Source organism: Gopherus evgoodei, chromosome 1, assembly GCF_007399415.2.
Source record: "Gopherus evgoodei ecotype Sinaloan lineage chromosome 1, rGopEvg1_v1.p, whole genome shotgun sequence".
Taxonomy (NCBI): domain Eukaryota; kingdom Metazoa; phylum Chordata; order Testudines; family Testudinidae; genus Gopherus; species Gopherus evgoodei.
The window spans coordinates 4,890,446-4,913,626 of NC_044322.1; the positions used below are offsets into that span (position 1 = coordinate 4,890,446).

The 23,181-nt window shown below is 43.4% G+C and overlaps 1 protein-coding gene across 1 annotated transcript in view; it reads right to left on the reverse strand.

Annotated features, from left to right (window-relative positions):
* Window positions 1–23,181, reverse strand: part of LOC115648684 (disintegrin and metalloproteinase domain-containing protein 20-like) — a 153,517-nt gene that overhangs the window by 106,461 nt on the left and 23,875 nt on the right. Inside the window, exons 6-10 of the mRNA XM_030556663.1 lie at window positions 22,961–23,168; window positions 18,492–18,563; window positions 7,372–7,443; window positions 4,710–4,879; window positions 2,194–2,275 (exon numbers count right to left, since the gene is read on the reverse strand). Of these exons, the coding sequence (XP_030412523.1) occupies window positions 2,194–2,275; window positions 4,710–4,879; window positions 7,372–7,443; window positions 18,492–18,563; window positions 22,961–23,168 (604 nt within the window). The remainder of the gene's footprint in view (window positions 1–2,193; window positions 2,276–4,709; window positions 4,880–7,371; window positions 7,444–18,491; window positions 18,564–22,960; window positions 23,169–23,181) is intronic.

Sequence of the window (23,181 nt, forward strand, 5' to 3'; positions counted from 1 at the left end):
CAAGTAAGGCGGTTTCCCTCTAGATGGTACCGAGGGGGCTGGTACCGAACGGGAGCCCAGGGCCACAGACTCCCTTCTGCTCCCTGGTACCAATGCCACCAACTCTTGTACTGCTGGCAATGGTGGTACCGAAAGCACCAGCAGGTCCCTGGCCACAACAAATGCCTCCAGAATAAATGGTACCACTATCTTGCTGGTGTCACATTGCTCCTCCAGTGCCAAGGGATGGTCCAGGACCAGACTCAATGGAACTTGCCTATGAGGTAGAGTTGATGGTGCTGCCCTCAGAGTGGGGGCAGAGGACTGGCCAAACTCAGGTCATATTTCATCGCACTCTATGTGGTTGGCTTTCTTCAGAGTCTGAGAATGTCCCCTCTCTGTCAGCTACTTCTTATGTTTTGAACTTGGTACCAGCGGAGAACAGTGCAGAGATTCTTTCATGTCAGAAGGAGCACTCTGCACTGACACTGAGATACTGAGTGCCAAGTAAGACTGGCTCAGCTCTGATTAGGGATGGAGCGCCGCCTCCATCCGGAGGAACTTCAGCCTGGCCTCCATGTCCTTCTTCGTACAAAGCTTGAAGTCCCAAGAGATCTAGCACCGGTCCCTAATATGAGTCTCCCCCAGGCACTTCAGACAAGTGGAGTGTGGGTCACTCACAAGCATGGGCTTGCTACAGGAGGCACAGAGTTTGAAACCCGGGGACCGGGGCACGCTCCAGTACCTGGAGCAGACGAAAATCCGCTAACAAGGCTAGAAGTGTTAACTAACAATATATAAAATTAATCTGCTGAGAAAATAAAGAACTGGAATAAGGAAACCAGTAAGCAAGAGGAGCTGTTCCTGTGACCATCATAGTAGGTAAGAAGGAACTGAGAGGAGGCGGAATCAGCTGGGCCCCTCATATCGGCATATCAGTGCTCAGCGACAAAGGACACTAGAGCCGACCTGGCGGATACCTCTGAGGGAAAAATCTCCAGAGATTGTGCAGATGGCATGCATGCACCTAATGTGGAGGAATGAATATGAGCATGAATATGAATACGATGTAAGGCTTAAGGAGCTCAGTTTATTCAGTTTATTAAAGAGATGGTTGAGAGGTGACTTGATTGCTGTATATAGCTTTTTACACATAGACCAGATATGGGGGAGGGGGCAGGCGGAGTTTCAGTATTGTTGACAAAGCCATAACAAGATCCAATGGCTGGAAGTTGAAGTTAGACAAATTCAACCTTGAAATAAGATGCTAATTCATAGCAAATAGGTATCTTTCTAAAAGATATGCTTTAATCAAGATTCTGGGAGAAATTTCTATGACCTTTGTGTGTGGGTGGTTGGCTGGATGGTCATGGTGGTCCCTTCTGACTGACATCTGTGAATCTATGCATCCCTTGTTCATTACCTCTCATCATGAGCCATGGAGAACAGACAGCTTTGCAGTGCTCTCAACATGCTCATAATACTTGCAGCACTGCATTAGGACAAGGAATATAATCAAAGTGAATGCTTCAGAGTTTCAGGTGTTTGCAGGGGTCAGGAAGGATTTCCCCTGCCCCCAAAATGCACAATTGATCAAAACTGATTAAATGTACTCTGGTTTTTTTTCCCCACCTTTCTCTGACGCATCAGAGTGTATTCAATTATCTACAGCTGGAGAGGAGACATGGGATGGGTGGACTAGGACTTTGAGAAGGTGCAGGGAGCCCTCTTTCTTAGATGACTAGCCGGTATGCCTTGTTCGTATCCTCAGGGTGCAATTGATCACTGGATTTTAAGGATGGAATTTACCCCAGATCTGCTTGGCTGGGACATTGAGGTTTTTTTCTCCTTCTTCTGCAGCATGGGACATGGATCACGTGCTGGGATCATCTAGACATAGCTCACCTAGTCAATTCCCTGCCATTGCAGGAGCCTTGGTGGCACCTTGGTCTGTTCTGTTCTCTGCCTGTGTCACATAACAGTTTAGTCATCTAAGGACTGAAATTTGGTCTGAAATTGGGCTTTATATAGGGATAACTGGGTGCAATGTAATGCCCTGTGATATACAGGATGTCAATCTAGATGTTCTAATAGTTCTAGACTTAAATGCTATGAAACAATCAATTATTAGCATAATGTTACTGGAGAAAATATTTACATTAATTAAAATATCAATTTTTGAAGTGTACATACTGTAGACTATATTTCACATACTTTGACAGTAGCTACTGAGGGAGTACCAGTGCACAGATGGTCTCCATATGAATATCCATCAATCCCTGGATATTTTCCACCCCTAAAATACAAAATAAAGTAAATGTAAATACAGAATGTTCATTTGATGTTAAACTGTTCTCTATAGCTGTAAATAAATTCAGTATAAATAAAAGAGTGAAATATAAGATCCGTATTTAGATCTATAAGAAAACGTTATGTTCTTACTTGTAAATACATCTTTTCATAACATAAATGTCCATCAATCCAGAATTACTTAAAAGCTAAAGTCTACCCCATCAGAACCAACTAGAAACATCTTTGCTGAAGTGTATTCTGCTGAGACCAGTGACCATATTAATAGATAAGTCACTTCTTCTTCTATATGCCTTGGTAGCAACAATTACAAATCTATATTTAGGTTTGATAGCCAGCACGCTGTAGCATATAAGTGTTTGCCTCATTTCCATTTAAAGAGGATTTGTTCACATCTCCCATGAGATGTCCTGATGTGATTCAGTCTGCACCCATCTTTCCAACATAAGTCAAAACCCAGTGGTTCATTGGTGTGGTTGATGACGAACTGTTTGTTTTGAGCTGTCGAAATACTCCACGTGGCTCTCCATTGAGCTTCAGTGTCGAAGTTAAGTGTAAGGGGCTTGATGCGGTTCCATAGAGGGTTGTGAGATTTTAATCTTGTCTTTGGTGGGTTCTGCAGATTATTTGCATTGACATGGTTGAGGAAGCGAGATGTCTGTGCAGCTATTCTAATCTGTGGAGGCCGGATATGCGATATGACCGGGAGCCAAACAACTGGAGTTGATTTGAGCATCTCTGATACTATGCGCATGGCATTATTGAATTGGGTATTGAGGAGTTTAGTGTGAATTCTGTGCGACCATACTGGCACACACTATGCAGCTGCAGAATATACAAAGGCAATTGTTGCGGTTCATAGGATCTGTGGATTGGAGCCCCAGTATGTTCTGGCCATTTTCCTAATAAGTGCGACACGAGACCTGAGCTTATCATGGGTGTTCTTGAAATCTTGTTAGAGGGTCAAACTCTGGTCCAGTGTAATGCTGAGATACTTTGGGATAGCCTCATGGCCGACATTCTCACTGCAGAACTGCACATCACATTCAGTATTAGCCATTTTATTGTTCAGATGGAAAGTAATCATCATGTTTTTTTTCAGGTTAGGCCTAAATTTCCAGGATTGGAAATAATTAGCTTGGGGTGCTGGTGCCTGGAGCTGTCCCTGCTTATGTTATGTGAGGACAAATATACATGTAAGAATGCAGTTGTCCCAGTCTCACATACATAGGGCCAGATGCTCACCTGGTGTAAACTGGCTTTAATGGAGCTATACCAATCTATATTATCTGATGCTCTGGCCCAAATTGTCTTCACTACTGGTTAACTAGTTTACAGCAGTACAGAAAAAGGTGCAATGAAAGTATTTGTATAAACATGACAGCTTAAAAAAGCCCATCATCACCCTGTGAGTTGAAATTTATTTTATAGTAATTGGCAAAAGTATACAGATACACCCAAGTTGTAAACTTTTATATGAAGTTATAAAATATCTATTTGTTTCCAGCTGCTGATTTCTCTTTGCTGCAGGATATCTTGCCTTCAAGAATTCTGGTACCTGATTTTGAGATGATAGGGCTGTTGGTGGGCTCTGAGTACTCCTACTATTGCTGCCTGCACTTTTAGGTTTCAATTTAGCAAAGTCCCAATGATTTCAATGGGATTTAACCACATGCTAAAAGGTTAGGCTTGTGCTGAAGTGCTTTGTGAATATGGACCTTGGAGAGCTGGAATGAAGGGCATTATGAAAGACCATGTAAGAACAACCGAGGAAACTAAATCCAAAGATTCATCAGCTTAATTTATTTTCTGTATCTTCAAACATAGACTCCTAACTTCTCAATCATGATGCCCAAGCATCCCTGTTAATAAACAGCAACTTGTAAATCACAAATATGAAAACATTTGGACCTTCTCCTACTTTCTCACCCATGCAGCAGATCTAGTTCTGCGAATAAAGCAGAGTGCCATGGAGCTGAAGTCTGAGCAAATCTGCCCCCAAAAATCAATTACAAGAAACAAACTGAACAAAAAACTGTACGACTTGCCAAACATTTTAAATCTGAGCAGGGTTTAACATTTCCTTTGTACAATGAGGGTCAGGAGGTCTGGAAACCATCTGTGCTGTTGCATAGGAGGTAGAATGAACTGAGGGTTTTCCCAAGTAGGTGGAGACTATCAGGCTGCTCACACCTCTTAGGCTACAGAACCCAAAGGAAAACCTAATTTTGCAATGGCCAGCTGGGCTATACAGGAGAATAATGGATCCTTTTTTTGAGGGGGGGGCAGCGGGGGTACATTGTCTAGTTTCCAAACAAAATCTTGCAAAATATCTTCAAGGACTGAATTTAATATTGACGGTTACAAATATACAGAACAGTATTACTATATTTTAAAAGATTAAAATAAAAGAATCTTACACAATTAATTGTGTGTGGTCGAATTGTACACGGCCCATAAGGAATTTTCGAACATAGGTCGAATAAAATACAATAACCTGTTCCAAAAGGTGAGTAATTGTCATGAGATCCCTTTCTGTCCAAAGCTCTAATGCAATCAGAACAACGTGAAGGCCAAATGGACGGTACATCTAAAAACATAAATATTAAAAAAAATCATCTACATATAACACTTTGAAGCTATGATCCTTCATATAATCCACACTGCTGTGTTCCACTTTACCTCTTTAGCCACAGAAGCTGCACTGGAGCTCAGAATATACTCATAATATTAAAGGGACACTGTTGTTGATCTGAAAAATCTCATTTCTGTCTGGAAAAGTGTTTACACATTATAGTTGCAAACAACACTCATGATTACTAAAGCTGAAAGAATTTATCAGAAAAATATCTATTTCTTTCATTTGTTCACTTCGGGCGTTTGGCAGTATTTTGTCTACAGCCAGTCTCTCTGTTTTGTTCTGATGATGGTCACTTGCACTTTCTCAGGTATTAACATGACATCACCACTCTCATGCACAGGTCTGGGGGCCTCATGTATGCTGCTTCCTGTAACTGAGTGAGGGGTTACCATTAATGATTTAAGAGAACTATCCAATAGTATGTTGGCAGAACGCTGAACTAAATGAGGCTTGATAGAAGACCTATGTATTAACTGCACTAATACTAAGTTAATATTTTTAAAGGGACACTCAACTTTTTATTTAAAAAAAACCTTACAGATTTTCAATGTTCAAGTTTCTGGTAAAGCATCTTTTAAATAAGTATGTCCCGACATTTTGAAAACTACAATTATTTTAAAAGTTATTTATAATGGCTCTTATGATCCCCATTGATATTTAGAGGGTCTTTTTCAGTAAGGGACAATGGACAGACCTGAAAACAACAGCACTAGATCAGGTAAGGCCTGTTTCTCCCACTCACACACATACCCCAAAAAATCACACCTCTATTCTGTGGGAGTGGGAGGGGAACCCAGGTCTCTCTCCTCTCTGGATTGCAGCCCAGGGACCTTGTGTTAATCAGCTAAAGTCTGCTTCATAGATCCCCTGCTGCTTCCCTGGGTTGCGTCCATCTATGCCTGTTTACAAGCATCTTTCACAGAGCTACTCTCTAATCCTCTCCCCCCAGAGATCTGTCTCCTTGAGCCACTTCTTCCCATTCTGCTGCTCCCCAGCCTCTCTGGCAACCATGTATTCTGCCTAAATTGCAGACTTTTATCCAAGCTGAGGCTAATTGGACATAGTTGTGGCTGGAGACATAACTGATCCACTTATCAACTCTTTCATGGCTATTACAATGTGGGGTCTATACCACCATTGCAGATAGATTATGTTTTGTTGAACAGTGCTTCTACTCCAGGAAACAGGAAAGGTCATCTCTACAGGGAATGTGGCATAACAGGAACCTTCCCTTGAATTGGAAGGCTACTACACAGTTTGTACAATTGGTCCATCTACTGCTGCGTCAGCAACAGGAATCCTAAGCATGAATTTGAGATAATTAAATGTGAGGTCAATTTCATTTAATCATACATGGGATCACAGATAAAGACAACTCAAGTGTGGCAGAATTTTACTCTACTACTGAGGGTGATGGAGGATATCTGCTAAAAGCCACCACTGGGGTCAATGAGGACTGGTGTCTGAGTGGGGTCTGCGGTTGGAAGCTGGATGCAGTGAATTTTCCATCAGGATAAGCCTTAGCTTGAGCTCCCGTTCTTTTCTGGTGCAAGTCTTGAGGTTGAGGCAATGGGGGTGCTTTTGAGATACATGTCTCTCACCCAGACAATGAACACATTGAGAGTACCTATCACTGACTGGGATTGACTCACGGCCTGAAAGACAGCATTTAAACCCCAGAGATCTGGGCATGCCTCTATCAGTACCATTCCGCCAGGTGAAGGAAGTGAAAACTAGACTACATTATAAAGGTGAACAGAATTTTACCAGTAACTAATAATAATTGATTTTTTTAAAAGAAATAAGTGGGGGAGAGGAGAGTAGCTATAGCTAACTCCATTGTATAACTATATTAACTCTAAAAGGTAAATGTGAAAAAACTAAGGAGGTGCTGCCAAGGGCTCCATTTCAGGCCAAGGGCGGTGGAGAAGAAACTGAGGGCAGTTTAGCTGCTCAGTGCCACATAGCTGCTAGGGGGAGACACAAAATGGGGGGCGGGCATGTATGCACCAAATGGGCACTGCTAAGAATCTCCGATCGCAGGTGCAGGGAGGCAGACTCACCTAAAGTGGAGCAACCTCAGGGATGTGATAAAACATATTTAAATTTCCCCTTACCATCCAGTTTCTAATGACCTAGTATATAAAACTGTTAGAACTTTTAAACAGGGTATGACGATGATAATTAGTGGGAGCATGGAAACAAAGCTGGCTTGATTTCTTCCAAAATACAGAATTCCACCTCAAATTATGACAGGCCCTGCTTTCAGTGGGAAAGAAGGTGATATATCATTTGGACTTAATCTACATCAGAGCTACAACACTCTATACAGGTAACCTGTGTAGGGACTAAGGAGGCCTCTTATGTCCCCTGATTCCTCAGTGCAGATATATAACATCAGTCACAATTGTGCCCATAATAAATAAGAGTAAATAACTCACCTCACTTGTTAAATGTACATACTGGAGCATCTTCAATGTCAACAAAGTTTCATTGGAATCTTCATGGCGAAACTAGGAGTAAAAACACCAAAACATCTTAGACTCTCCATTCTGAAGAAAGAATTAATTCTATGTGAGATCTTTAAACAGCAGCAGAAGTTTCATGAAAAATCTTTCCAAATTAACTATGATTCACACAAATATTCCTACATATAATTTCACTTCTCATTTTTTGTTATTCATTTACTTTTTCCATTTTCGTGCCAATTATACTTCTGTGTTTTTGCTTCTCTGAATATATTCTGTCAGGATTTTCACCATTTGATCTAGATTGAAGTGATCATTATCAAATATTTGTTCTCCGTGTAGGTACTTACAGTTTGTGATGAAGTCACTCCTTAACTTTCTCTTTGTTGAATAGATTGAGCTCCATGAGTCTATTGCTATAAAGCATATTTTCTAATCCTTTAATCATTCTCATAGTGGCACTCTGCACTCTCTCCAGTGTATCAAATGTCCTTCTTGAATTGTGGACACCAGAACTGGACACAGTATTCCAGTAGCAGTTGTACCAGTACCCAATACAGAGGCAAAATAACCTCTCTCCTCCCACTGAAGATTCCTGTTAAAGCATCCAAAGATCACATTAGCCTTTTTGGCCACAGTATCACATTGGAAGCTTATGTTCAGCATGGAGTGACCATATCTTTTTGGAACTCATCCAATCTTGATTTTAAAACTTCACCATGTCCCTCATAAGTTGTTCCAATGGTTAATTAACTTCCTTATTAAAATTTACCAATCTGAATTTATTTAGTTTCAATTTCCAGACATTAGGTCTTGTTATGTCTTTGTCTGGTAGACTAGAGAATCTTCTACTATTAGAAATTGTCTCCCAATTTTATAGGCTGATCAAATCACCACTTAAGCAGATTGCTACTCATTGCAGCCTTATCTGAGCTTCTTGCTCTGAAGAGTGGGAATAATAGTTGATATTATTTTTAGAGAAGAGAAGATTACAATATGTCTGGATTTTCCCTTATGCATTCACCTCCATTCAGAGTGTGGAGATTTTCTTTCTTCGTGTTGTTTTCTCTACTTAAAACATTTATAGTTTTGTTTATTTTGGGTTTGCCTCCCTCCCAGTAGGCATATTTGATCTTGAATAATTTTAAATTGGTTTCTCATCCTTGGTAAAGTTTATAATAAGGACAGTTCCATTATTCAGAACTATCTGGATTGCTTAGTTAACTAAGCTCATTTTAATACAGGCAAATGTCTTGGTAGTCCATCGATCCGATGATGACAAATCTGTGCAGATCATCTAGTGTTGGTCTCATGGTGTGTGCTTTGATGACTATATAAGCCAATTCTAGAGGTGCACATTTTGCTGCAGATGGTGCATGGGAAGTTCACGGCCAATGGGTTGTGCCCTGCTGGTGCTCTGTGACGTTGTTTACGTGCCTCTTGTAGACACCGGCAGCGGTCTTCCTCAAAGGTGATGCAGGTATTTCTGACTGTTGCACACCACTGTGTTCTATCACTGGCGGCATCCTCAAGGTCCCTAGGTTTGATACTGCTGTACTGCAGATTGGCTTTGATGGTGTCCTTGTAACGTTTCTGTGGATGACCTATATGCTGGATGCCCTAGGAGAGCTCACCATACAGAAGCTGGCAGGGGATTCTGTTGGCATCCATGCGGCTGACATGACCGGTCCAACGTAGCTGTGACTTCCTGATCATCATTTCGATGCTTGTCATCTGGGCTTTCTCGAGGATCTTAAGATTGGGAACTTTGTCTTGCCAGCAGATCTTCATGAAGTTGCGGAGGCAGCGCATGTGGAATGCTTCGAGCTCCTTGATGTGATGTCTATATAGTGTCCACGTTTCGCACCGGTACAAAAGAGATGAAAGAACAACAGCTCTGTACACAAGGATTTTGTTGACATCCGGATTTTGTGGTGGTTTAAAACTTTGACACGCACACAGCCAAGTATCTGGCTTGCTTTGGATATTCGTGCATTGATCTCATTATCCAGTGATCCATCACTGGATATGACACTACCCAGGTATTTAAATTTCTCCGCTACTTTAAGCTGAGTGCCGTCAATGGAGATACTCGGGACAGAAGCATTTGATCCAGGTGCAGGTTGATGGAGAACTTCTGTCTTTCCGAGGCTGATAGTTAGTCTGAAAAGTTGCGAGGCCTCGGCAAACTTGTTGACAATGCGCTGAAGATCTTTTCAGTGTGAGCCATGAGGGAACAGTCATCGGCAAAGAGTGCCTCAAGATGGAGTTTCTGCACTGTCTTAGTCTTTGCATTCAGATGACGGAGGTCAAAAAGTGAACCATCGTGCCTATATTTCAAATATATATCTCGATCCAGATCTTTCATTGCATGGTTGAAGACGCATGCAAAGAACAGGATAAATAAGACAGAAGCGAGAACACATCCTTGTTTCACGCCGTTGGTGATGTTGAAGGGGGCTGATGTGGCTCCATCAGACAATACTTCGCCTGTCATGCTGTCATGAAAAAGGCGTATAATCTGGACAAATTTTCTTGAGCCAGCCAAGTAGTGTTGGAATAGTCCAAAGGGCTTCCCTGTTGACAGTATCAAACGCCTTTGTCAGATCTATGAAGACAGCATACAGGTGCATGTTCTGTTCAATGCACTCCTCTTGCATTTGTTTGACAGCAAAGATCATGTCGATTGTGCTCCGGCCAGGTCAAAACCCACATTGACTTTCAGGTAGATTTGCCTCGGAAATATGGGCTATTAGGTGGTTCAAGATGATGCGGGCGATGATCTTCCCTCCAACAGAGAGGAGGGATATGCCTCTATAATTTCCACATTCTGCTTTGCTGCCTTTGTTCTTGAAAAGAGAGACAATAGTAGCATTGCGGAGGTCCTGTGGTATGTTTTCATCCTCTCAGTTGCTGATGATCACGCTATGGAACGCTGCTAGTGCTGCTGGACCTGCTGCTTTGTATATCTCTGCTAGTATCCCATCTTTTCCAGGAGCTTTTCCTGAACTCATCTGGCTAACATCTTTCCTAATCTCATCTATAGTAGGCGGAGAGTCAAGATCTGTCAGAGCAGGTTGTTGTGGAATTTCATTGAGGACATTATTATTCACGGTTGATGGTCTATTGAGAAGGTTGCTGAAGTGTTCTCTCCATCTTTCGTTGATGCCTTCTTTATCTTTAATCAGCGCTGTGTTGTCTGATGAGAGCAATGGGGAGGTCCTTAGTTTAGAAGGTCCATAGACAGTCTTAATAGCACTGAAGAACATCTTTGAGTTGTGGGTCTCAGCATAGTGCTCAATTTCTTTGGCTTTGCTCTCTCACCAGTTGTCTTGTATTGGACGGAGGTCTTTCTGTGTTTTGCTCTGAAGGTACTTGAAATGGTCCTGTTCAGAAACTGAGGACAGATCATTCTGCCATTTGATAAAGGCTTTTCTATTCACTTCCAGTGCTGAGCATATTTCTTCTTGGTTTTCATCAAACCAATCCTGATGTGTTCTTTTCTTCGGTCCAAGAGATGTTATTGCTGTGTCAGTCACTATCTGCTTGAACTGGTCCCACTTTTCGGTTACAGTACAGATCAGTTGTCCGTGGGATGTCAGTTTGTCATCAAGACTCATCTGGAAATTGTTGAAACATTGAGCATCCTTCAGTTTGGCTATGTTGAAAGCAGGTCGCACATGCTTAGGGTGTTTGTGCCAAGGGGGAGCGATGTAAAGTTGAAGAGACGTCCTGACTAATCTGTAGTCTGTCTAGCACTCTGCGCCTCGCATTACTCTGGTGATCAGTACGTCTCGGATGTCTCGCCTTCAGACAATGGCATAATCTATCAGATGCCACTGTTTGGACCTAGGGTGCATCCACGTCGTTTTGTATTTGTCCGCTTGTCGGAACAGAGTGTTGGTAACGGTCAGTTTATAATAAGGACAGTTCCGTTATACAGAACTATCTGGATCGCTAAGTTAACTAAGCTCATTTTAATACAGGAAAATGTAAGGACACATATTTAGGGTCTAGCTACACTACAGAGTTTAAAGATGTCTGAGCTCCCATATATGCAACTATGTGTTTACCAAACCCTCCTCTGAGTATCCACACTGCAGAGTCATATACGGCCCATAGCAATGTAGCTATATCAACATTGACATTGCAGTGACACGTTTGGCATAAGCATTTCTGGAGGTTTATCAGGGGCTTTTTAGTACCTCTCTAGCTGGATTCAGAGTAGCAGCCATGTTAGTCTGTATCTGCAAAAAGAACAGGAGTACTTGTGGCACCTTAGAGGCTAACAAATTTATTTGCGCATAAGCTTTCGTGGGCTACAGCCCACTTCTTCGGATGCATCTGAAGAAGTGGGCTGTAGCCCACGAAAGCTTATGCTCAAATAAATTTGTTAGTCTCTAAGGTGCCACAAGTACTCCTACTCTAGCTGGAGTCACTCTAGGGATTGTTTTACTTTGTATTGCTGAATATGTTGTTCTTCAAGCCCCTGTGCAGGAGCGTTTTTACCCTGTCAGTGCATTTAGCTGAAGTATTTCCAGCTTCACATTTATGGCTATGTCTACAACAAGGATTGGCAACCTCTGGTACACAGCCCACCAGGGTAAGACCCTTGGCAGGCCAGGCTGTTTTTTTTATTTGCCGTGTCCTCTGGTTTGGCTGATCTCGGCTCCCACTGGCTGCGGTTCGCCACTCTAGGCCAATGGGGGCAACGGGAAGCGGCGGCCAGCACATGGGAGCAGCGAACCGCAGTCTGTGGGAGCCATGATCTGCCGAACCTGTGGATGCGGCAGGTAAACAAACTGGACCAGCCCACCAGGATGCTTACCCTGGCGAGCTGCATGCCAAAGGTTGCCAATCCTTGCTCTACAATATGAGCTACTGGTGTGATTCCCCTCCCCTGCCTGTATATACATACATCACCTAAACTTGTAGTAATATCAGAGTATAGGCTTGGCTAGTTCCTTTTTTTTAGGTATTCATATCTCACTATTTAATTAGAGATAAGAGTACAGTAACTCCTCACTTAACGTTGTAGTTATGTTCCTGAAAAATGCGACTTTAAGCAAAACGACATTAAGCGAATCCAATTTCCCCGTAAGAATTAATGTAAATGAGGGGGTTAGGTTCCTGGGAAATTTTGTCACTAGACAAAAGACTATATATATATATACACACACACACACACATACATACATCACACACACAGATTATAAGTTTTAAACAAACAATGTAATACTGGTATACAGTGATGATGATTGTGAAGCTTTGCTGAGGTGGAGGAGTCAGAGGGTGGGATATTTCCCTTACTGCTAAATGATGAACTAGCAATTGGCTAAGCCCTCAAGGGTTAACTCTCTCACTCTACAAGGCAGCAGGAATGGAGGGAGATATGCGCATTTCCCCTTTAAGTACACTGCCTTGTTAATTAGATCAGCCTGCTGAGACCTCAGCTGCTGCAAGCTTCCTCTGTCCTGAACCCTGGTGTGACCCCCCTGCTCTATGGAAGATGGGCTAAGCGGGGTGCAGGAGCAGGGGGGAGGGAGCACCTTGACATTAGCCCCCCTCTTCCTTCCCTGCCCCCCCTCACAGCAAGCCAGAGTCTCGGGGAGCAGCTCCAAGGCAGAGGACAGGAGCAGCACATGGCAGTGGGGGGAAGGATGCAGCTGCTGCACAGGGAACTTCGGGGAGCGGGAAGCTGATAGGGGGAGCTGATAGCGGGGCTGCTGGTCCACCCTGGTTCTAAGCCCCCACCAGCTAGCTGCAACGGGATGCCCTTCTTTGAAGCAGTACACAAAGCAAGCGGCTGCCAAAGATGTTAGAAGGGAGCATTACTCAACTTTAAACGAGCATGTTCCTTAATTGATCAGCAACCTAACAACGAAACAACGTTAACTGGGATGACTTTAAGTGAGGAATTACTGTAGTTAAGTAAATAAAATATGAAAGGCAGAAGATGAACTTATTATTTCTCTCTTGCAGCTCAATATATTTCCAATATAAAATAATAACTTTTCTAGTAGTTTTCAAATCATCCAAATTATACAGTAGAGTGACATGGCTAATTATTTCTAAGCAAGGAATTGGTACAATAACTGCTGCTGCACAGAAATATTTTTGAATCAGTCACAACAATGAAATTCCATCACCTATTTTAAAAATATCTAATAATTTCTAGGAAATTAAGGGTTTCAGAGTAGCAGCCATGTTAGTCTGTATCCGCAAAAGGAACAGGAGTACTTGTGGCACCTTAGAGACTAACAAATTTATTTGAGCATAAGCTTTCGTGGGATTCAATCCGTATAATGACTCAGCCATTCCCAGTTTCTATTCATGCCTAAATTAATGGTATCTAGTTTGTATATTAATTCAAGTTCAGCCGTTCTATGTATCTGATGAAGTGGGCTGTAGCCCACGAAAGCTTATGCTCAAATATATTTGTTATCTCTGAGGTGCCACAAGTACTCCTGTTCTTTTTGTAGAAAATTAAGAACTCACAATTTAGCTACTATAATTCCTGATTTGAGCACCAAGCCTTTTATCATCTATTATTTCTTAAGGCTGCGAGTCTGTCACAGAGGTCATGCAAGTCACGGATTCTGTGACTCTCTGGGACCTCCATGACTTCTGCAGCCAGCAAGTGCAACTGATCCGGTGGCCACCTGAGTAGCTCCAGCAGACCTGGGGCCAGCTACACCACACCCCCACCAGCAACAGTGGTGGTCCTGGGCCATCTCATCCCAGCAGCAGCTACTGCGGTCCCAAGCCGGCAGGGCTGCTTTCTGCCAGCCACGGCTGCTGCAGTCCCGGGCCGTTGGGGCCACCCCACGTTAGCAGCAGCTACCACAGTCCTGGGTCGATGGGGCTGTCTCCTGCCAGCAGCGACTCACGTGGTCTGGGACTGGCAGGGCTGCCCCCAGCCAGAAGAGGCTGCCACTGTCCTAGGCCACCCTTCTCCCCCTGAGCACCAGCGGGCACCATGGAGTCCCTACCCTGAGCACCAGCAGGTGCCCGCAGCCCCTTCCCTGAGCAGTAGCAGGTGCCCCGGAGACACCCCCTCTGCACGAGCAGGTGCCCCCGAGACCTCCCCAGCACCAGTGGGTGTCCCAAAAAACCCCTCCAGAGCAGCAGCTGTGCCCCCAGAGCCCCCCAGAACACCAAAGATTTAGGGGTATTTATAGTACAAGTCATGGATAGGTCACAGGAACGTGAATTTTTGTTTATTGCCCATGATCTATTTATGACTTTTACTAAAAATACCCATGAGGAAATCTTAGCATTATTTATTATCTAATAATAAATTATAAATTTGAGCAAAATATGTATTAGAACATAAGAACATCCATACTATGTCAGATCAATAGTCTATCTAGCCACTATCCTGTTTTCCAACAGTGGCCAGTGCCAGGTACTCCAAGAGGAAATGAACAGAACAGCGAATCATCAAGTGATTCATCCCATCATCCATTCCCATCTTCTGGCAAACAGAGGTTAGGAAAACCATCCCTGCCCATCCTGGTTAACAGCCATTGGTGGACCTATCCTCCATGAATTTATCTAGTTCATTTTTTAAACCTGGTTATAGTCTTTGCCAGAGGATGTTATGAAGGCCAAGAGTTCCACAGATTGATTGTGCATTCTGTAAAGAAATATTTCCTTTTGTTTGTTTTAAATCTGCTTCCTGTTAATTTAATTTGGTGACCCTAGTTCTTCTGTTAAGAGAAGGAATAAATAACACTTCCTTATTTACAATCTCCATACCAGTCATGATTTTATAGACCTCTATCATAACCCCCCTTAGTCATCTCTTTTCAAAGCTGAAAAGTCTCATTCGTATTAATCTGTCCTCATATGGAAGCTGTTTCATACCCCTCAGGTTCAAGCTCCAGGTTTGAGGCAACCTTCTTTAAGAGCTCTTGACGAGCCTTGGCATCATCCTTTGGGACTGGGTGAGAGGGCTCTGTAATAGCCTTGTCAGGAGAGGATGAAGAGGTGGTGAGTACTGGCATATCTGCCACCTGTGTCACCTCCTCCACTCTAGAGTCACATCTAGGACATTAGACCATCACCGACTGCTTGTCCAATGCCCCCGAAGTTGATCTATGCCCCTGCGAGGACTATGGAAACCCCCAGGGATTCCCGAGGTGCCAGGAGCAGGCCACTAGCCCTGAGGCCATGCTGCACTGGGATGTGCTGTGGCAAAAGACAGTGCCCCCAATGGGTGGCCCTGACTCAATGATAGGGAATCCTCCTCACTGTTGGAGCCTGAGAAGGAAGGTCCACATCTGGGGGAATGGGACAGTGCCGAGGCCATCTGCTACCCCGTTCCTGTTGGTGCCAAACCCAGAGCTCCGCTGAGGATCTGCACAAGGGCGATGACCCTCGGTGCCATGATTCCAGTGACTGGTGGTGCCGTTCGGTAGATTGGTGATGGTAATCGAGCGATCTATCCCTTATGCTTAGCAAGCGGTCTGCTGAGCGGGAGCAGAAACGGTAGCGGGTAGGCCATCGTATCAGGGATCATGGGCACATTGCCAGAGAACCGTACTGGTGTTCCAGCAACTTGTAACAGGGTCCTTGGACCAGCGGCTCGAATCGCCAGAGCAGTGCTGTACACTGGGAGAGCAGCTTGGGCATCACTGGCACCGGGGCCACGAGGACAGGTGCCACAACTCTGTAGGTCTGCGCCATTCCACTGGTGATCACCTCCTCGACCAGAGGAGCACTGCCTGGAGTCTGGGGACTGACGCCAGGGACTCTGATGAGTGGGCTGACCTGTAAGCGGTGAGGAGCAGCGCTGCACCGATGGGGCCATTGGAAGGGTCCCAAGGCAGGTTTTCCTCTGGAACGGGACACCTCTGTGGCCAGCGCGGCTGGCACCGGTAGGGACAGAATGTCCTTTGAGACCTGAAAGGCCTCCAGTGTGGACAACACTGCCAGGTGCCAAATGCCTTTGCCACTTCCTGGGGTGGTGGATGAGTCCTGGAGTGGGCTAACTTGCTCAGCAGGAGCTGAGGCCTGATCTCCATTCAGAGGTAAAGAGTTGCCCCTCACAGATCTTTGACCTCCTCTGGTCCTCTCCTTCCCTTTATGGGACACAGGAGAATGTCCCCTTCTGGCCTTTCTTTGCTTTCTAACTGGTACTGGGGACAGGGATCGACGCCGGTCCACGGTCGTCGCCGGCGGCGTGCTCCACACAGAGACCATGGTGCTAGGAGCACAGTCTGATCTGGATGGCTCTGGTGCTCTTTTTTGGTCCGAGGTTTAAAGCTTTTACAAATGCAATACTTGTTGCTAACATGGGTTTCCCCTAAGCACTTCAAACAACTGCTGTGGAGGGTCACTGACTGGCATAGGTTTTCTGCAAGTCACAGGGATTGAAGCCCAAGGATGTGGGCATGCCCCGTCCCGTAGGCTAAGTCCCATTAGGGACTACAAACTAACACTTAACTACACCTTTTCAACAACTAGATACAGCAAAGTTAACAATGAGCAGTTGAGGGGAGTAAGCTTGCTCAGGCAAGTAGACGTTCCAGCACCGACACTGACAGTAAGAAGGAACTGAGAGTGGAGGGAGCTGGCATTGTCCCTTATGCTGCGGCATACACACACCATTCCAGAGGGCGCCAGAGCCGGTCCCCTACAGATACCACCGAGGAGAAAACTTCCAGCATCGATGCATGTGGCGAGCACACACACCTGCAATGGAATAGACATGAGCAAGCACTCAAAGAAGAATGTTAAATAGCATAGGGACAACAAATGACCCCTGCAGGACCCCACTATAAACACACTCACTCAGTGATGATTTCCTGTTACAATTACATTTTAAGAACTAACCATTTAGCCAACTTTTAATCTTTTTAATGTGTGCCATGTTAAGTTTGTATCATTCTAGTTTTTTAACTGAAATGCTGTGCAGTATCAAGCCAAATGCTTTAAAGAAGTCTATTACATGAACACTATTACTTTATCAACCCAACTCGTTATCTCGTGAAAAAAGATAACAGCTTTGTCTGACAGAATCTATTCTCCAATAAACCCATGTTAATTGGCATTAATTATATTACCCTCTTCTACCTCTTTATTAATCTAGTCCTGTACCAGTCAGTCCACTACGTTTCCCGGATCTATGTCAGTGTGACAGGCCTATTATTAAGGCTAAGATTTTGTCACAGATATTCTTAGTAAAAGTCACGGACAGGTCATGGGCAAAAAAGAAAAATTCAAGAAACCATGACCTGTCCGTGACTTTTACAAAAAATATCCATGACAAAATGGGGATCTGTGGGTCGCCACACTGCCTGAAGCAGGGAAGCTGGGACCTGGGTGGGGATGCTCCTCTGCCTGGCCATGGCAGTGACAGGAAGCCTGGGAGTTCTCCCACCGTCCTCGGTGACTGGGAGCTCTGGGGGTTCCCCTGGAAACTTTGAGTTCCAGGGGCCACCACAGGTGGCAGGGGTACCCCACAGGTCCCTGCCCCTCTGGGTGGCAGGTGACCCTGCAGCTCCCTGTGTGTGCAGGCGGCAGGGGCCCCTGAAGCTCCCGGCCTCTGTGGGCTGTGGGGAACCTTGCAGCTCCCAGCCTCCACAGGCAGGGGACCCTGCAGCTCCTGATCACTGCAGGCATAAGTCATGGAAGTCACTGGAAGTCACAAATTCTATGATTTCTGTGACCTCTGTCACTAAATCATAACCTTACTTATAACTAATTGAGTCATCCCATTTACCCTTCTTAAGTATTGGCACAACATAAACTTTCTTCCAGTCTTCTGGAACTTCCCCAGTGTTCTCAGATTTATAGAAAATCAGCATCAGTGTTTCAGCAAATCCGTCAGCCAGCTCTCTTAAAATTGTTTGATACGAGTTACTTGGACCTGCTGATTTTAAAATGTCCAACCTTCATCAATTGAAGGGCATATATATTTCTAACCAATGACTAAGGAAAATAATTCACATCCTAATCTTTACATCAAACATCAACATTTCATACAAATATTTTACTGGGAGATTTAAGTGCAGAAGGATCACTACTAAAATAGCTTGTAAGTCTGACATTATAATTAGAACAAACACTATCATTTGATTACTTACCTTTGCTTTGTCTGCAACAAAATAACACTCTAAATATCTGGTAGATGTGTACAAAGTGTTTAGTTCACCTTTCTGGAAGTAAAGACACGTAAAACAGGATTATGTACAGTAAATTGAGGTGTTTAAATGCATGTAGAATCACACAAATATAACCCTGGACCATACCCTCCTGTATTATGTCACTCACCCAAGGGGAAAATCTTACAGAATTATAATTCTTTGACAGGATAACAAGCCTAGAGGATTGGGTGAAGTGAGGTATATCTTGACTTTAGTAAGGCTTTTGATAGTGCTTCACATGACCTTCTCATAAACAAACTGGGGAAATACAACCTAAATGGAGCTACTATAAACTGACTACATAACTGATGAGAAAACCATTCCCAGAGAGTAGTTATCAGTAATTCAGTTTAGATAAGTGCATAGAGAGCACACTTATAAAATTTGTGGACAATACCAAGCTGCGAAGCGTTGCAAGTTCTTTGGAGGATAGGATTAAAATACAGAATGATCTGGACAAACTGGAGAAATGGTCTTAAGGAAACAGGATTAAATTCAACAAGAAAAAAAGCAAAGTATTCCACTTAGGAAAGAACCATCAGTTGCACACATATAAAATGGAAAATGAGTGCCTGGGAAGGAGTACTATAGAAAAGTACCTGGGGGTTGTGACAAGATCCCCACGGTGCAGCCTTGAACCGTGGGACCACTGTGCTCCCTGAACTCTCTCCAGCCTGGGCTGTCTCTCACAATGCCTCGCTAGTGATCAGCAACAACCCCCTCCAGGTGCTGTTATCACTCAGCACAACCGCATGTCGAGCCCAACACCCAAATAAATTCCATGAATACTCTCAGAGCCACTCATGAATCACACAGAGAAAGGCACCAGCCCAATCCCGCCCCCACAGCCCCCAACACTGTATCTCAGGAATATATCATCTTGCACTGCTCAAGACAAGCAATGCAGATTTATTAACTGGTTCACCACTTCTTCAACGGAAAGTGGATATTCACCAGCCTTTGCAAAACCTGAACAGATTTGCCACACAACTCATACAAAGTCACTGGTAAAAATAAACAGTAAAACAAATTTATTGACTACAAAAGATAGATTTTAAGTGATAAACAAAAAGTCAGAGTTAGTTACCAAGATAAAATAAAATATAAGCACGCAGTCTAAACTCTCAATCTTATTAGACTGGGCAACATCTAGATTAAGCAGGTTTTCTCACCCCACTGGATATTTCACCTATAGTGTACAGATTTCACCTTTGAAAAATCTGGGCCAGTTCCATCAGTTGGAATCTTCAGAGTATTCTTGTTGCTTGCAGCATACATAGGTGCAGCTTCCATCCAGGACATGTCACACAACCCATTGTCTACATCCAAGCCCTAAGACACAACCAAATTTGCTCCAATCCCTCAGACAGAGACAAACACCTATAAGATCTTTATCAAGCATTCTTAAAAGTACAATAACCCCCTGAGGAAGTAAGGAAACAGATTGACACAGCGAGACAGGTACTCAGAAGTCACCTACTACAAGACAGGCCCAACAAGGAAAATAACAGAACACCACCTGCCATCACAAACAGCTCCCAGCTAAAACCTCTCCAGCACATCATCAAGGATCTACAACCTATCCTGGAAAACGATCTCTCACTCTCACAAACCTTGGGAAGCAGGCCAGTCCTTGCTTACAGACAGCCCCCCAACCTGAAGCAAATACTCACCATCAACTACACACCACACCACAGAAACACTAACTCAGGAACCAATCCCTGTTACAAACCTCGTTGCCTACTCTGCCTCTATATCTACTCTAGTGACACCATCAGAGGACCCAACCACATCAGCCACACCATCAGGTGGCTCATTCACTTGCACATCTACTAATGTTATATATGCCATCATGTGCCAGCAATGCCCCTCTGCCATGTACATTGGCCAAACCGCACAGTCTCTACGTAAAAGAATAAATGGACACAAATCAAACATCAGGAATGGTAACATACAAAAGCCAGTAGGAGAACACTTCAATTTCCTGGACATTCTATAACAGATTTAAAAGTAGCCATACTTGAACAAAAAAGCTTTAGAAACAGACTACAAAAAGGAACTGCAGAACTAAAATTCATTTGCATATTTAACACCATTAATGTGGGCTTAAATAGGGACTGGGAATGGCTGGCTCACTACAAAAGCCGCTTTGCCTCTCTTGGAATTAACACCACCTCATCAATTATTGAGAGTACACTACATCCACCTTGATCAAATTGTCCCTGTCAACACTGATTCTCCACTTGTGATGTAACTCCTTTCTCTTCATGTGTCAGTATAATAATGCCTGCTTCTGTAATTTTCACTCTATGCATCTGAAGAAGTGGGTTTTTTACCCACGAAAGCTTATGCCCAAATAAATCTGTTAGTCTTTAAGGTGCCACTGGACTCCCAGTTGTTTTTTGTGGATACAGACTTAACCCAGCTACTCCAGTACTAGATATGAGAGTATATTTTGGAGCAATTCTCTGATGCAATCCTGAGATATTTTTTTCCTGCCACCTTCTTTCTGGCAGGGAAGCAACCAGCCATTGCAGACCTGCTCTCAATTACTCAATCCCATCTCATATTCTAGGTAGTTATCTGGGATGTTCTAAACTTATTGATTATGTCTGTGTGTGATTCAACTGAATAAATTGTAGTTTTAGATAAGGGCACACTTATTTGTATTGATTTTCATCAGCCAGAAGTGCTGTGTTCCCACTGATTTATTCCTAGCACTGCCTGGAGTGAAATAGTTAAGTTACCACTGCTTTTGGTTCTGAAAACTTTTGGTTGGGTAACACCACAGGGATCAGTACTGGGTCTGGTTCTGTTCAATATCTTCATCAATGATTTAGATAATGACATAAAGAGTACACTTATAAAGTTAGTGGATGATACCAAGATGGGAGGGGCTGTAAGTGTCATGGATGATAGTATTAAAATTCAAAATGACCTGGACAAACTGGAGAAATGGTCTGAAGGAAATAGGATAAAAATTTTCTTAAGGAAAAATGCCAAGTACTCCAATTAGGAAGGAACAATCAGTTGCATACACACAAAATGGGAAATGACTGCCTAGGAAGCAGTACTGCAGAAAGGGATGTGGCAGTCATAGTAGATCACAAGCTAAATATGAATGAATAGATTAATACTGTTGCAACCCGCCCCCCAACTATTATGGAATGTATTAGCAAGAGTGTTGTAAGTAATATATGAGAAGTAATTCTTCTGCTCAACTGGAGTACTATGTTAATTTCTGCGTGCCACATATCAGGAGAGTTGTGGACAAACTGAAGAAAGTCCAGAAAACAACAACAAAAAGGATAAAAGGTCTTGAAAACATGACTTATGAAGGAAGATTGAAAAAAACTGGGTTTGTTTAGTCTGGAGAAGAGAAGACTGAGAAGGAACATAACAGTTTTCAAGTATATAAAATGTTGTTACAAAGAAAAGGGAGAAAAAAATTTCTCCTTAACCTCCGATGATAGAACAAGAAGCAATGGGCATTTATATTGCAGCAAGGGAGGTTTACATTGGACATTATGTTGTTCCCGTTAGGGTGGTGTAGCAGGGTGCTGGTGCAAAAGCACCTAATTAGCCCCTGCCTAGTCAGCTCCATTCAGGGGAAGCAGATCGGGGCTGATGGAAAAGGCCTGATGCTGGCCTGAGGATTGGCAACACCTGCTGGCCTGACAAGCCACAGGCTGGGATGGAGCCAGAAGGTGGGGGGCAGCCAGGGAGAAGTCAGTCAGAGAGGGAACTGGAGGCATCTTAGCTGAAGACTGACTTCCTGTAAAGGAGGTGACTAATCCTGCAAGACTTGTATATAGATAGACACTGGTGGTGGGAGAACCTTATATAAATAAAGACACGGCGTTTCACAACCCTGAAGCCTCTCTGAGCCTTACTGGGGGCAGCAAGCAGACATAGGAAGAGGGGCAGGATGTGAACCCTGTTACAGGTGGTTAAGCACAGGTTAAACTAGAGAGATTGTAGAATCTCCATCATTGGAGATTTTCAAGAGCAGCCTTGACAAGCACCTGTCAGGAATGCTCTAGATATTACTTAATCCTGCCATAAGTTCAGGGGACTGGTCTAGATGATCTCTCAAGGTGCCTTCCTGTCCTATGAGTCTATCATTCTCCAGAATACTATTTTCTTGGCATCAACACTCTGAATTTGAAAAGAATTACATGAAGCTGACAGTGCTAGATAAGTACTACTGTAAAAGTAAATCATTTTCCTTTGCTAATAGGCTTCTGCAAAGCAGTGGTTCTTTATGTTTTTCCACTAGAAAATAAAAAGTTTTCTGGGTCCATTCAAAAGCACCTGGTGGTCTGGATTTGGCCTGTTGTCTGCCTATTGACTACCTCTGTTCCACATAATATCCATTTACTTTATGTGAACTCACATAAAACACTTACATCTACTACAAGCTGTCTCTCCATTTGAACCTTAGATATTTGATGTTCTCTGTCTTTAGCTGCTTGATCTTCCATATCTTCATCAGTTACTCCACATCGATCAGGCGAGTCTTCATCAACTGCCATTCGATAAATAACATGTTGAAACGTAGAGGAAGATTTAACAGGTTCAATTTCATAGTTTAAATCGTAAATCACGAAATAGCCCCTGAGAATTGCAA